The sequence below is a fragment of the Bacillus rossius genome, chromosome 15 (assembly GCF_032445375.1).
Source record: "Bacillus rossius redtenbacheri isolate Brsri chromosome 15, Brsri_v3, whole genome shotgun sequence".
Lineage (NCBI taxonomy): Eukaryota > Metazoa > Arthropoda > Insecta > Phasmatodea > Bacillidae > Bacillus > Bacillus rossius.
The window spans coordinates 4,160,089-4,175,871 of NC_086342.1; the positions used below are offsets into that span (position 1 = coordinate 4,160,089).

Sequence of the window (15,783 nt, forward strand, 5' to 3'; positions counted from 1 at the left end):
GCACCATATAATTTTGAATTGTGTTCTCAAGGCTATGGTGACTATGAAGTGAGTCTAAAAACATCTTGTTTTGATTGGCGATCTCACAAACACGAAGGTTATAATTTTCCTTGCAAGATGTCTACCTATTGAAAAAAATTATTTCAATAACACAACATGTAGTTCGTAGAATCAACGTAAAGTACGTGATTTTCCGATTTAGGTGTAGAAGATGGTTCACAAATCGGGCACAATTCCAGCAATGATCCCTTCAAAGTGACAACCCCTTTTTCCCAGGAACCAAGGTCATCTTCTCGTTGCAGCCTGCACCTCGAGATAATCACTCTCAACGGCAGTAAAACTTAACCCGAGACCGGCTGCCCGAGTTTCACGGCAAAGACCCATTTCATTGGGGCAGCGAGCGGTACTGCTGTTTGACACGCAAGGTCCGGTTACTGCTACATACCTTGTAAGAAGTTCCCTAGTTGAGATTAATTTCACTGTGCCTAGAAGACTACGTACTTTACATTAATTTTCACGGGTGGTCTTGCATATATATATTTTTTTACCAACTATAAGATTACGTTTTGACAGTGGTTTTAATTTTTCTCAGCTGTACAACGGAAGAACAACAGAATTATTACATAGATATTCATATGTAACATAGACAAGTGTAACATCCCTCGCGACGTCTGCGAGACGCCGCTACGCCTCCCAGACGTCGACGCACCGCGACTCCGCGCGCCGGCCGAGGGAGAGCAGCGCGGCGACGGCCAGCGGCAGCGACGCGCACAGGCCGACGTACACGCCGTAGGGCAGGGGGGCGGTGGAGCCGAGCGGCCAGAGGCACAGCCCGCGCCGCGCCGCGTCGCGCAGGTGGTGGCTCAGCACGGCGGCGGCCGCGAGGCAGCCGGCGCGGTGGAGCCCCGGGACCCCGCACGCGCGGCCGGCCAGCAGCAGCGCGCCGCACGCCGCCAGCAGCGCCGACGTGCAGTGGAGGAACGGCCGCGACTCCAGCCGTACTGCATCCTGCGGACCACGCGTTCTGTGTATTTGCATAAGTGAGGTTATGTTCCTGTGTGTGTAATTTATTTCCATTACAAATGGTAAATTATCACATTAATATTTCATAAATAATTAAAATGAATAAATTGTATTATTTAGTAATTTATTATATTTATGTAAAAAGTATATTTTGAAATTATCCAAACCAATTTTCAGTTTCATGTAGAGCACAATAACATGTAAATAAACAACTTTTTTTTTTTTCTCGTCCCTACCGCACAAGGTTCCGGCTACTTGCGTAACAGGACATAGTGTGCTTTCCTGGTCTAGGTATTGCAACATGAATGATTCAAACAATATAATTTATTATTAAATTCTTTCAGCAAAAAACATAAATCAGAGAAGAAACATTTATGGCAGAAAATGTTGCATCACCTCTTCCTGCAACTATGAGTGCTGTCTGTGCCAATATCCAGGGTGAGATTGTGCATTAAGTTGCTCTTGGGGGGGGGGGGGGGGGAAAACGTGGCTAATGTATCCAGAAAACTATTTTAGTAAAAATGAACTAGATAAGTTGTATTTATAATAAATAGCGGTACATTCGTGAATTATAAATTTCAAGATTACTGAAAGGGATAGACTAGGCTTCTTTACAGAAATATTCAGTACTTCCCATAATTAAGAGCAATTTATGGTGTGGTAAGTATGGCTATGTTCAAGCTGTATACCTGCTGAAAACTCCCAACGCACTAGGCGACATATAACGAATAGCAAAGGAACTATGGTAACTGAGCCAAATCGCTGTTTTACTTTATAATTTTCAATTGCATGTTTGTAACAAACTTTCATACAAAACTATATTTTGATGATTCACTTCTACTTGCCAGTTGCCTTAAGGGCACTCATATAAATCCAAATTTGAACCAGTCACCGACATTCGTGCTCAACATACCTTCAGATGCAGTGATCTTGCTGCAATAAAGTGGTCCACATCAATAAGAGACGATATTACGCCGCACAGGAAAGACTCCAAGAGCTCGTGTGCTAGTCTATATTTGCAGAAACAATACACAGTTACGAAATACCAAGTTTCAAATCCAATGACAGCATGGGTTAAGTTGTCAAGTATAGCTCTTTGCAGTTGATTTAACCGCGGAGATGAAACGCATCGATCACCTGTAATTGCTACGAGGGCAATGAGAAAAGGTGAAAATACTTTTAACGTCCATATTTCTCGAAACTTTAAAAGCATTTTCAAAAAAATTCATTCTGCTACGTAGTGTAAACAAAACAAACATGTCTTCGTCCATAGACTAAACATAACGACACGCATTGAAAGTAAACAGCCTCATCCGTGGAAGAAGAATATCGATCTATTGCATTTCTTTACTTTTTTTTAAAATCTTGCATTCTCAGCGTTCTATCTACCGGGAATAGTACAGCGAAAATTAGGGTTAGGCTTAAGCAAGATATTCGGTCGGTAAGGTACGAGAGTTCTAGGCGTGCTTGGTGTTCTTCCCGAGCAGTATTTGCGAAGGCTAATCCTTACCATTGACATTATTAACCAAGAAACTGCACATTTAAGGCGCATGCTAAATATGTCATCACTAACGATTTCGTGCTAGAGATCTGTGGTGGGCCTAGTGGTTACTGGACAGCTTAAGGCGTGAAAAATGTTGGGGGGTTAGGGTATGCGCCAGACCAGCTGCATGAGTCTAACCACAGTTGTCGTGCGCCGTCAGATCCAGTGTGGTCCATTAGGCCCATGGCTGACATTGCGTAGAAGGAAAAGAAGTCATTGTTAAACTGTTAATTCATGAACCAAGAGAAAATACACATTACTGCTGATGTTAACAAAGGAAAACTCTGAGGAAATACACTCGAATACTAACAAGTAATTTTATCACAGGAGTACACTTTACATTATTTTGATGTTATATATGGCATGTTCGACATACTATGTAAGAATGACTATGCCTAACACAGGTGTCGTAGCTGCAGTCTCTTTATGAATCGTTGTTTGCTGAAGTTCGCCCAGCACCATAGTTTTTTAGAAATATAACCATGGTCGAGGGTGAGATGTAACCGCCGTGTCTCGACACTAGTGGTTACGAAAGATGTTGTTGCTTACAGCAGAATTATCTGCTGATGTATTAAAATAAATTATACTGTCCTGGAATCAACCAGTACTGTAATTGAAAATTCAGTGGTGTGTTAGCATGGGGGAGTTAAGTTTAAGCAGCTGGGATAGGCCCTATATCGTAAAATCTGACCAAGGACGCATGGGGAAAGAAACTAATAAAAGGGTTCAAAAAGAATGACTATGGCTAATAGAATGATGGATCAATAAAACAAAGCAAAAGTTTCCTCCATGGAACCATGTGTCCACCCTGGACCGCCACCTACGCTAGACTGCTGCATGCACGCAGGAGTGACATCACGTCCAATCAATTTCAGAAGTGGGACCAACATATAGCAGTGCGTTCGAGTAGCCTTTATTGAAAGTTACACACAGAATTAAGAAAACTAGTTTTAATTAGTGGAGGATACAGGAATTTTTTTTTCGAAAGGGGGAGTGGAGGAAAAAATAGAAAGAACTTTTAAAATTAGTACACATTTTAAAAAAAAAACTTACACTTCTATTGGCTTCATTTAGGATTTGGTAATTTATTGATTCAATTTTAAAATGTACACTCGTTTGTGTAATATTCCACCGAGTCTGGTCCGCTCGGAACTATCTCATCGCGACGAAGTTCGACTCGTCTGTCACGACGATACATACATGTGATGTTTCGAAACTGTCGAACTCGACCTCGAAATATATTTCTTGACATGTCAAACCGATTCCTAAGATAATATCGACCCATCGACATGTCACACATACAATCGATAAGTCGTGGCACTCGTGGCACTTGTGGGCGAACGAGACTTCTGGGGGAACCTATATGACACTCTCATTTTTTATTCGTGTGTGTTTCCTGCCGTGTGTTAAAAAAAAAAAAAAAAAGGAAGGGAGTTCAGTGGGCAGCAAGTGCTTTTCCGCTGAAGAGGGGGGGAGAGGAACAGTTCCTTCCGAGCACGAATTTTATTTTATGTATTTAAGTAAACATAAATATTCTCTCCAAATTCAAGTGTTAAAGTAATCTTTCATAAAAAGTTTTATGAAACTATTATTTCAGTATTTGACACCATAGGTAATGTTTTCCAACCGAATTCCTCTTGTACAATAAGGTGGTCGGTCAGTTCATTATCGCTCGTCGCTCATTCACCAAGTGCGATTTAAGCAATATTTACGCCCTGCGAGCGTCACCTAGCAACGTCCTGTGCACAGTGGCGGATCCCAGGGGGAGGTCCATCCGACCCCACCTTAATTAATTCCCCAATTTATGGCCTTTGCAGAGGTTCCTTTATAAATGAAAATTTATGTTTTATTTTCTTAATTTTCATACATTTATTACTTTGAATTTAATAAATTCGTGTGAAATATTTTGGGAGGTGTTTCCTTATGGATTTTGAGGTAGAGTTCATATATACATATTTGAAAAACAAAAAGGCCATTCGTAGTTGGGATATTAATTTATTACTGCACAGTTTGTTTATACCATATGTGTATGCGTGTACACACACAAACACACACACACACACACACACACACACACATATATATATATATATATATATATATATAGTATAATAATATTGGTCGTAAAAGTCAATAAATTTTTGACATGACTAATTTAACTATATTATTTATTTTGAATGAAAACAATACAGTAATTATCTAGCTTGATTTAAAAATAAAAACGTAACATTGCGCTAAAATTCTTAAGGGGTCCTTCTAGTCTGTCGGTGAGGCGGGATGATAAGCGCGACGCTCGCTGGTGCTTCTAGCGCGGTGTCGCCTCTGAGCTGGCGCGCATTCTTCTCGTCGTGCATATGAGCGGTGACCGTAAATGGCATAGAAATAACGATAAATGTGTAATGCGAGTCCCTTAATTTATGTTCAAGAATCTGTACCGGTTGTTTTACCCCTAAACATTACTCTGAAAACACGCCATTAGCCATTTTAACTCTTCTAAAAATACAGTTAAAAAACTTAATCCGAAATCAAAAGTACTTTTAGGCCCTCTGCGAATTCTTAAATGCTTTTCGTAAACAGACCCCACACGGATATCTTGAGTAGTTTTGAAATCGCGTTGCTTTTACTGAAGCTCTGCATACATAGAGTATGTGTGCCTGGGCAGACTCCCTGAGTGATGTGCATTGGCTGAGCTCGTGACAGGTGGCTACTCGTACGACTTTTCTCGCACAGTCGCGCATGCGCAGTCTCGAGTCGAGCGACTATCGATCGCGCGTCGCGGGCCGCCGCAGTGCTGCCAACCGCCGACGCGTCTCCGACCGTGTCTTCGGTCCGGGCGGACCGCGCGCGCCGTTGCTCTGGTGGGTTGGCAGCCCTGCCCACGCCGGCTCGTGTGTAGTGGAAAAAAAAAATAGAGAAGGAAAGTGGTATTTTGCAAGCCGCTTAGGGCTGTTAGACGTACCGTTATAGTGGTTTCGGTGCCATCGTCGAGGTTTGTGTACCACGAGTCATGGTACGCAAGTCACCGTCTTCCAACCAAGAGTGGACCCATGTGAAAGAGCAAGTTTGTTTTCATAACGTGAGTTGTTTTCATTCCAATAATCTAAATAGTTTTATTTGTATTTTTAATGAGATTAAATTCAGGTTACATTTACGTTCTATTTTTTTAAATTTATTTTAATAGCTTTTCATCCGAATTCGATATCGGCAATATCAGTTTAAAAACAGTTGGTTAACGTGGGATAAGATGAGGATCGATTTGGTCTTGAATGTCACGGACGTGCGATTGTTTCGGGACAGCGTGCCATTGTTGCGAGCGTAGCGTACCGCGGCGTCCACAAGGTCTCGCTTGTTTGTGTCCCGGGCGCGCACTCTCGCCGCCGAGTGGGGGAGGGGAGGAGAAGACGAAATAGAAGTGTTATTTTTTTTTTCCTCCTTCATACTACTCCTTGCGGCCAGCGGGGAGGAAATTGGACCGGGAGCGAAATATATTTTTATTCATCCATCCAAGATTAGAACCTGGACGTTAGTTATATTTCGCTCCGCATTATTTTTTCTTTTCTGTGGTTGGTTCGTTCGTTCGTTCCTCGGGTCGCGTCGCGTCCGTTGCCTGGCGAGGACTTGGCAGGGACTTCTGCCTGCGCGTGTCGGAGATCCTTCGTCCTTCCACGAGCCGGCCCATTTGACAGCCGGCCGCCCGCCGATGTCCGGCGACAAGATGGCGACAGGCTCGAGGTGAGTGCTCCTTGCGTGACCATTGTTGACCGCGACCCGGCGCTCTGTGCGCGCCCGTGTGAACAATAGCCCGTCTGTATTTCACCCGCGCGATTAACGTGTGCCGGGGGCGGCGCGCGTGTTTACAAGACCCTTCCTTTCTGACGTCCTGTCGCGCCGCCATGATGGACGCTATTGTGATCGGATCAACGTCAGAGACTTTGCGTTCCGCGTAAACGTTTCAGGCCCAATTCGTTTCTCAACCGTCATTCTTTTGCTGACATTACAATTACTCGTGGTTGGTAGTTTTCCTTGTTGAGTTCTTGCACGGGAGGTAATTACAGATGAAAAAAACAAAAACAAAAAAAAACAGAGCAACACGACTTGGAAAACACTGTGAGAATAAACCGGTCGTGGTCAGTAATGGGGAGGAGTGATTTCGGATCATCATTGGGAACCGAAACCAAGGATTAGAACCAAGGAGGTTGTATATACAAATGCAGCTGGAGAGGCCACCAGATCGGGTTGAAGCCGGAGGGGTGGAGCTTATGTCAGTCTGCTAGACTTGACTGGTAGAAAGATCGGGAAGAGAGAGAGAGAGAGAGAGAGAGAGAGAGAGAGAGAGAGAGAGAGAGAGAGAGAGAGAGAGAGAGAGAGAGAGAGAGAGAGAGAGAGAATAAATGTTTCGCCCTGTTCCTCGGATGCTATTTCTTCAAACAGATTCATGTATTGAGGGTAGATGCATTGCTTATCCGATTCGATCGCTGACTACTTTCCTATAAGACAACTATAAAACCAACACGGAAAGAAAATAAATTTAATACAAGCCTGGTGGAAGGTTTTTCGTAAGTACATGGAGAAAGAGTTGAATTTTTACGCGAAAGTAGTCGCATATTTGTGGAAAGTCTGGTTTTCATACACTCAGCTGACAAAATGCAACGAATTAAGCAATCTTTGCGAAGTAGCAGGCACTCAGTTCACGCAAAAAAAAAAAAAAAAAACAAGTTATTTTTAATTTATTTCTACTAATATACATATGTGTCAAAGCTAGGCTTAAGCTCTATCTTATACTAACTACCGCTGTTGTACACGAGCCTGAAGAAAAATAAATATTTTGCAGGTTCATCATGAAAAAATAATTTAAAAAATATGCATTAAATGAACAGTCTAAAGTGCTCTCCAATTGATTTATTGCAAACAATAAAAAAATTTAATATGTAACACAAAGTGTCTAATGTTTCTTTGAAAAAAATTTCTACAAACACCGCGAAAGTTGTCTCTGTCGTGAAATTATTATATTGAAATAATTGGTGGTAATACCCTTACTTCCCATAGATGTTTGTAGCGCGAAAGTATTACGTGATTACTCCGCATGTCAAAACTAACCTTCAAAATACAGTTAATAGGTGTGAAGGCTACCTCACTTAAAAATCAGTGTCTCTGTCTTCTCTGAATGATTCTTGTAATGGGAAAGGTTGATTTAAAACATTTTTGGACATACGCCATTGTTGTACACTTAATGCCATAGATAAATCTTAAGAATGGACAAAGAGATGAATACACAAACACACAGAAAACAGACCACAATAAGCCAATGAGTAGACAGCACAGAGAATTCTCTGGAAGGAATTAGAAAACTAATCACAGAATAGGCGGACAGAGTGAGCTGACAACGACGACAGTTGCAACAATAACGGTAAATACAGACAAAAAAAAAAGACCTCGGACAACACTGTGACCAACATACGAACCCAAACAATTATACTTAACATATTTTCTGGACATACAGGCTTTTCAAGGAAAAACAGCTGCGACGTTTCGGGAACTGACGTCTTCTCATGTCATCAGGAAACAGAATATCTGTTAAGTCTCATGCAACTGTTTTGTCGTAGGAAGTCTACTGTGTTCGTTATTGTTGTGTTGCCCAGAATTCCGTATTTTTGTCTTTATTTACAGTTCTTGCTGCTATTGCCTCATCGTTGTTAGCCCACCGTGTCAATCCGTGCTGTTATATTTTTGACTAATTCATTCTGTGCTGATTATATATGGGCTGATTTCGGTCTGTTTTCTGTGTGTTTGTGTGGCCATCTCTTTGTCCGTTCTTAAGGTTTCTCTATGGCGTGCAATGAAAACCAGCAATGGCGGATGTACAAAAAAAGGTTTTTAATCAATCAGTGCCCCTGGTTTGCAGCAGCTCTGGCGTACTGGGAGTTGTGCGTGTTGCATATGTGACAGGCGTTGCAGTTTTTTTTAAATGTGTGCTATCAATAAATATTAAATTTAGAGTACGAACCATCGTACACATGTATGAAGGACGCTATGTAACTGCTATATTGGAGAAAGTTCGCAAAGGGGGTTTAAAAATAATAAGTTTTGTGACAGAGACCATGGAAATCACACATTATAGCCCCTGGTTAAACCTGTACGATGGTTCGCACTCTAAATTTAGTTTTTATTGGTAGTACACACATGTATGAAGGACGCTATGTACCTGCTATGTTGGAGAAAGTCCACAAAGTGAGTTAAAAAAAATTAAATACTCAGATGGAAATTGCCTTAGTTGCGTGGAATGACTTAGGCTGTTTCTGTCCTAAGCACTCTGTTCCGGGCGGCCGGAGAGAGCTAACTTCAGCTCAGTATATAAATGGAACATTCTTAAGGCAAAACTAGGTTAGTTTACCTTCAATTTGATGTATGATTAGTTTTAAATAGTATGAATAAAACTGTTATAATATACCATTGAACCTGGGATATTTCTTTATGGACATACTGTACAAGTGTTTCTTAGTAATTAGTAGAGACCGGAAAAATTCGTGGATTCATTCCATGACAGACTATAATCCAAATACGTTTGTTTGCTGCTTCAGTAATTATTGTGACAAGAGTTTATATGAATGACTCTGAGCCAATGGGGAAAAAAACCCAACAAAAGAGTTATGTAATCAAACATATCCCTGTTGACAGGTGTCACGCGCCAGAAGCCAATGAGCAGGTGTAATTTCCCCGAGTATGTAGAGCATCGCGGAGTTCATTCTAGAGGTCGCTGGAACCGCGAATTTTTTCCAGTCACCAAGAATTAGCACCTGACGCTTCCGTTAGAAACTACCTTGCTTCATTGTGCCCGAGCCTCTAAGAGCGCAACCCGTCAGCTGACCGTGTTTGATTGCAGCGAACACACCGGACAACTCTGTGCTAACAACACGGGCGAGAATAACCTAGCGGCGATTATAAACTGGCGTCATATATAATTAAATTTATTTTAAGAAGTTATAAGTAGGTACTGGACGTTTATGTTTCCACTTAACTCTGTACAAGGATTAAAAAAAATTGGTTGTCTGTAAAGTCGGTTTACGGACGATAGTTTAACGTGACAACGTCATAACAAAACATTAATGAAATTATTGCATACTTTATGAATAAAATTGAATCATTTTTATTTTAATAATAAAAGAATAAATACTTGAAATCAGATTCATTTTCTTACGTACATTTGACGTAGAAATTATTTCATATTACACATTTATAAACAAAGTTATAAGTTTTCACTTCTGTCGGTGCGGCGCAAGCGTACAATGAGCGTAACGGGACACAGCGTAACGGAAAAATGTGCGTAACGGGACACTTTTTCGTGCGTGCAGCCGGCGTTCATCGATTTATTAGACGTTGTCACGTCAAAAATTTCTAAGAAGAGAGAGTTATTTTTTGTTGTAATAACGTGTTGAACAGATAAGATTGCTCGCACTGGACATTGGTACCGTCAGTGGCGGTAGTGTCTGGTTTGTTTGATCGCACGAAGGCAGGCTCCCTGCCAACACGTCCCCTACCCCCCTCCCCCCGGGTCACGGTCCGGGCTTTGAATATATATACTGTATAGAAGTCGCGAGTGGATAGGATTTACTCTACGTTTTTCAGAAGCGTATGGTGAGCAGCTTGGGAACTTCACCGCTGCAGTGCGCTGCCGCAACGCCCTGTATCGTCTTAGTTGTTATTTACACGTTAGAGTGCAGCACTGTCGCCCGCTGTCATTCCCCGCACCCCCCACCTATCATTCACTGCAGCTCAAGTTCGTTCAACGGGAGGGGGAAGGAGTGTTTGACGAGTTCGACACTTGTCCGCTAGGGACCACCACAAGTCGATGCCCTAGAGATGGTGGCGATTGCGGCGGTGAATTAACCAACTACCTCAAAACCGTATTAGAAATTTTAACCTGGGCTGGCGACTTATATACAGTATATATATTCAAAGGTCCGGGGATGGCGAAGCGCGTCGCGGTCTAATGGGGCCGTCTGTCGGCCGGTGTCTGCTATCTTATCTGGCGGACACGCTCCAGGCCGTGTTTTTGGCGGGTAAACCTGGCTGTTTGTCGGACGTAAACGTTTAGCACAAATAATTTTACTTTCGATAGAAACGTTTACTTTCGAAGTGAAACTTCCTTTGCTGAGGGGGCCACAGTTCTCGAGCGTTACGAGAATTCCGATCGCACGAGGTGAATAGCTAGTTACTTGGTGGGGGAACCGGTAGAGTAGGAGAGTGCGCCGTTTGTTTACTCCTCATTTTTCGTAACGGCTAACGATTGACGCTGCCGTATTTACTTTATTTCACTTAAAGTATCCACAAGTTATTTATTAGCGCGGAAAAGTTATTGATTTTGTGCCATTAACTTTACGTTTACTTGTAGAATATTTGGAAAATAATTAGATTAAATTTTGTGGTCGTTGTTAATTTTCATTAATAAGTATAGTTTTATAAGTGAATCCGATTGTGTATGTCGTTTATTGTTGAAAATATGTATTAGAAAAAAATAACTTGTTTTAAGCATAATTGTAAGTGAATTGCACATATGTATAGTAACAAACCTATTGCTGCATTTTGTAATTTATTATTGCATGTAATGTATTTGATTGATTCTTTGTGCACTGTTTCAAATTTTTGGTAGTTTATAGTTGTGCAGTTTTTAGCAATTCATTCTCATTAGAATATTACACACCAACGCAAAATACTTGCTAATATAATTATAAATTTTTAATTTTAGTTACATTCAATTTGATACTCTATTGTATTGAAAAAGGAACCTTAGTTTAGTTTAAAAAAACTATGGAACCTTTCTTTAATTTGTAGCCACTGGCATTAGCGAGATTAATAATAACATAGGTTACCTAATTACTATAATAACTAAAAAAAACTCTTAGTTAATAATTAATGAATTAAAGATTCGAGAACAAAACGAAAATAATGTTACTTTAATATCTGGTGTAAGTGAAAGAAAAAAGATTTTTGTCTGGGTACGCCCATGGAGGGCGGTAAAGCATAACGCGAAATGGCGAAGCGAGCAGGTCATTGAACTCACCAATTTTTATTTTTTTTATTTTTGCCGGGTTCCCCCGGGGGCGCTGGCCGTACTGCGGAGTCGCGGTGACGTCAGCTGTTGCTCGCCCCCCCCCCCCCTCCGCGACCCTCGTAGTGACGTGGGCCAGGTCGGGCCGGCCCCTGCACGCACGCAAGGCCGGGTCATATTGATCAACCCCCGGCCCGCGTGACGTCACTGCTACCTTCCCCCTCCCGACATCCTTCTCTGTCCGGGGACTGGCAGGCGCCATCTTGTATCCACGGCGCAGGCGCGCTGCGTCGACCTGTCGAAATCATTGTCACGTAAACAACGGTGCACGCTTGCGTTTGTTTACACTCTCGTCACTTCTGCGTACCCTCTTTCCGAAAGATGTCAAACGTAGATTTGTAGCTTGGCAAAGCGCACATCGTATTACTTCAGCGCGCAATTTGTCTGATGTAGGATGCCGTCAGCTGCTTATGTTGAGGTTATTTCGCGATGCTTGGCGACTTCCTTATGTAGTATGGACGTGAAGGTAAGATGATGAACAAACCGTCTTGATGATAGGTGGAATAACCCAGACAAAAACAGTGAAGCGAATAAAATAATTTAACCACAAACGTTTTTAGCAGTGGGGGGTACAGAAATGTTATTCGGGATGGGATTTAAAAAAAAAAATACTCATTAAAAAAACTTACGCTAACCACAAGAATTTTGGAAAGTTACATTATCATTCTCAGTGACGTAGCTAAGGTGACTGGCGCCACTGGCAAGAATTGAAAATGGCGCCCCCTCTTGGTTTAAAAGAGTGGGGGGGGGGGGGGGGGGGTTCGTAACGCGAAACCGTCTAGGTGGCGCCCCCTTCTGCTCCGGTGCCCCTGGCGGGGGCCATCCCTGCCACCTGCAGGTTATGCCACTGATCATTCTCATCATGCATCACTGCCTGCGTGGTCTGTTTTCTCAGGTGTTTTGAGATCTCAGCATGCATAATTTAATTTAACTTACTGTCTTCCACCGAGATCTCGCATATTGTTTCATAACTTTCGACGAGTAGGGGAAGGGGGGAGGGTGGTTTATAAATACCCATCACCATCCGCGGCCGTCTTTGTGGTTGGGGGGGGGGGGGGGGGTGTTTATGATTATTGTTTTGATTATATAGTCTGTTTCGCACTTAAATTACAGTACAGAATATAATACTGTTGACAGATTAATACAACCCGGGCTGTTAAAATTGTCTTATTTTGTATACGATTGTTAATCATAATAAGTTTTAATATATATTTTTAATAACACTATTTCTTGATTTTCATAAGACCATAAACTAGTGCCTACTGACAGTATTATTAAAGTTGACATTTTTACAAAAAAAATAATTAAATGCTAAACACCAATTATTATTTCCTAGCAGAAATGATTTGTAACAGACAGTCAGTATTAAAAACAAAGCATTCCATGAAAGTATGTACAATGCTCAAAAAAGCCAAAATCTTAAAATTAAATTATATAAATAAAATGTTAACAAAAACAGTTGAAACCAAGATGGCGTCTTTCAATTACAACTTCTGAGAAACAAAAAAAAAATTGAAATTAACAGATGATACTCTTGATGAAATACACCATAAAAATGTACTTCCAAAATTCTCGCATCAAATTTCACTTTACAAAATACATTTCTTTTGATGTATTGAAAATAAATCATTGTACTACAAAGTTGTGTCTGAAATTTTGAGTTGGAAATGTACGATTCAATCTAAGTATAATATGCGCTACAGGTATATTGCTATTGTTGTGGGATGTCCAGGGAGCTATGTTTACGACGCTCACAACCAGTAGTAACTTATTCTTTTCTTGCAAATGTTTATCCTAGACACATTTAAACTAGCATGTACTACTAGCACCACCTGTGAGAAATTGGCCGTACTAATGTGCACGTAACCATTTCGTGTCGTGATATCTAAGAATATTCAGAACAAAAAAAAAAGACGAATTAATTTATTTTGTTAAATTTACCGTGATGTTATAAACAAATATTGTACAATATTTGTTATAAATGTTAGCGGTAAAAAAAAAATAAAAAAATAAAAAATGAGCATTAAAATGAACTTTAAATACACCCATAAATTTAAAGATAGCCTTTTGGTGATTGTTATTAATGTTTCTCTATTAGAGTTATTATGCTTATAACGTTTTAAACAAATCTCATGCCAACTAATATTATATATAATCACAATAAAACACGATTACAAAGCTAAGGGATGCATTGGCATCCCTTGTTAGAATTTGGAAGCAACGCGAAGATGGCCGCGTCCACTACGAAGTTCTCTAAAGCGAAGGGATCCATTAGGCTACCATGAATGCCCTACAGGGTGGAGTTTCGCGTGACGTCACAACACCCTCCTCCTAACCAAAGGGTCTTGGGAAAGTTTTTTGGGAGGGGGAATGGGGAGGGGTGGACGCGACCCGCTCCCCCGTGACGTATAAATAAACACCTGCGGCGCAGCTCGGGCGCGGCGTGACGTCAGCGCGGGGCCGGGCAGAGGCGCTAAACAGGAAGCGGCGGGGCGCGATCCGAACAGCAGTGCGGCCCGAGCCAGTGGAGGTGGCGCTAGCGTCGCGTGGGACCCCGCGTCTGCCTGCGGCGAAGGCAGTTTCACCCGCGGCACTCGAGCACAGGCTACCGCTACCGCCCGGATACCGACAGGGACAGGGGCTGGCCGTTATGTTTCTGAATATTGTTTTTTTTTTTTGTTATATATTTGTAAATGGCAGCAGTTTAAAACTGAGAATTAGTTTCTGTGTTGCATTTGTAATTATATGTTGTCCTTTAAAGTATTTAAGGACCTTATTAAAATGATTTTAGGTTATATATATTTTTTTAAGTTTACAATCATTGAATTCTGTGTTTCATCATAAAGCAAAATTTTATTTAATACTTACCTCTACTATTGACCAATTAATTTTTATTTTTAATTTTTTTCCTGATGTTTTGTGCAAGTCGTCTGCTTTGCTATATGGGATTTGACTGTTTCATCACAAGAGGTTTGCCAATGGACAAGGCCAGGAGCGTATGCAGAATTTCATTTCGGTGTATGTGGGAGGGGAAGGGGTTTAGAACCATTTTACCTGCTGTTTGCTTCCAAATTATTTACATTAGTGGTTGGGAATTATATATTTTTTAGGATTACGGGGGGTAATATATCCCCCATCCCGCCCCCCTCCTTGCATATGCCCCTGGCCAAGGCTGAGATCTTCTGTGGTTTATAAATATGAAGATGGTTAATCCATGCCAGTGGGAGAGATGGGTGGTGGTTTGGGCTCCAGTGTTTCCAAAATCAGTGGCAGATGCAGAAATTATTTTTTTTTGAGAGGGAGGGGGAAACTACGGAAAAAAAATTTAAAAACTTTGAAATTTGATTGACAGTATCACACTGACATTTGGGCCTACAGTAGTAGCTGTAAGCGACGTGGCTTCTCACAAGTAACATACTGACTTCACTGAAATTTTGCCAATTTGTTAATAACCTCAGCGGAGTTATATCCCCCGTTATCCCTCCCCATTCCAGCATCCACCATTGGCTAAAATGTTACTCTAACCTGCCTGGTCTGCCGCAATCATTAAACCCCTTACTAATCTTTTAAAAAAATTGGAATCGCTTGTGAAATACAAGGATCCAAACAAAATCTAATACTTCTGAGTTCACATCCAGCCAAAAACCAACTTCGGTTATCGTGGTGAAAAGCCAAGTAGCTTACCGGTATTAATTTCTCGACCCATGCATTCTGGTAACATATGGTAAGCTTACGTTATGTAATCTTGGCATAGGGTTCACTCACATTCAAAAGCACTTACAATGTCAAAGTTGACCTTAGCTCCAAGCTCTGGTGACATTGCTTAATGTTTGATTTGTAAAAAAAAGGGTGCATATACTTATGTAAGTACTTATGCTTGTATTTATGTACGTGTGTTAGAAGTTATACTTACTTTATGTGATAAAAAAATAACTAACTTAAATTTTGCATGCAAATAATTAATAGAAATAAAATAATAAAAACACCAGAGTGATTATAAATACGTTGGGTAAAATATAAATTGAGTCAAATTAATTTTTTTAGATAAATTCAATATTATAAAAACAAGAGTTAAATTTGATTAATTTATGAAAATAACTGATATAAATTT

At 40.9% G+C, this 15,783-nt stretch overlaps 2 protein-coding genes across 3 annotated transcripts in view; one reads left to right on the forward strand and one right to left on the reverse strand.

The window, feature by feature from the left end:
• Window positions 1–559: 559 nt before the first annotated feature.
• On the reverse strand, window positions 560–2,309 carry LOC134539255 (transmembrane protein 267). Its single transcript, XM_063381073.1, has 2 exons — window positions 1,937–2,309; window positions 560–1,008 (listed from the first exon to the last, which is right to left on the reverse strand). The coding sequence occupies exons 1-2, from the start codon at window positions 2,234–2,236 to the stop codon at window positions 685–687; spliced, it is 624 nt and encodes a 207-aa protein (XP_063237143.1). The 5' UTR covers window positions 2,237–2,309; the 3' UTR covers window positions 560–684.
• Window positions 2,310–5,515: 3,206 nt separating this feature from the next.
• LOC134539234 (NACHT domain- and WD repeat-containing protein 1) overlaps window positions 5,516–15,783 on the forward strand; it is a 51,496-nt gene continuing 41,228 nt past the window's right edge. Inside the window, exon 1 of one of the 2 annotated variants that reach the window (XM_063381036.1) lies at window positions 5,516–5,642. The gene's annotated coding sequence lies outside the window, so the exon portion shown is untranslated. Of the gene's footprint in view, window positions 5,643–14,458; window positions 15,397–15,783 lie in introns of those variants that run through there. The other variant, XM_063381037.1, reaches the window with a different exon arrangement.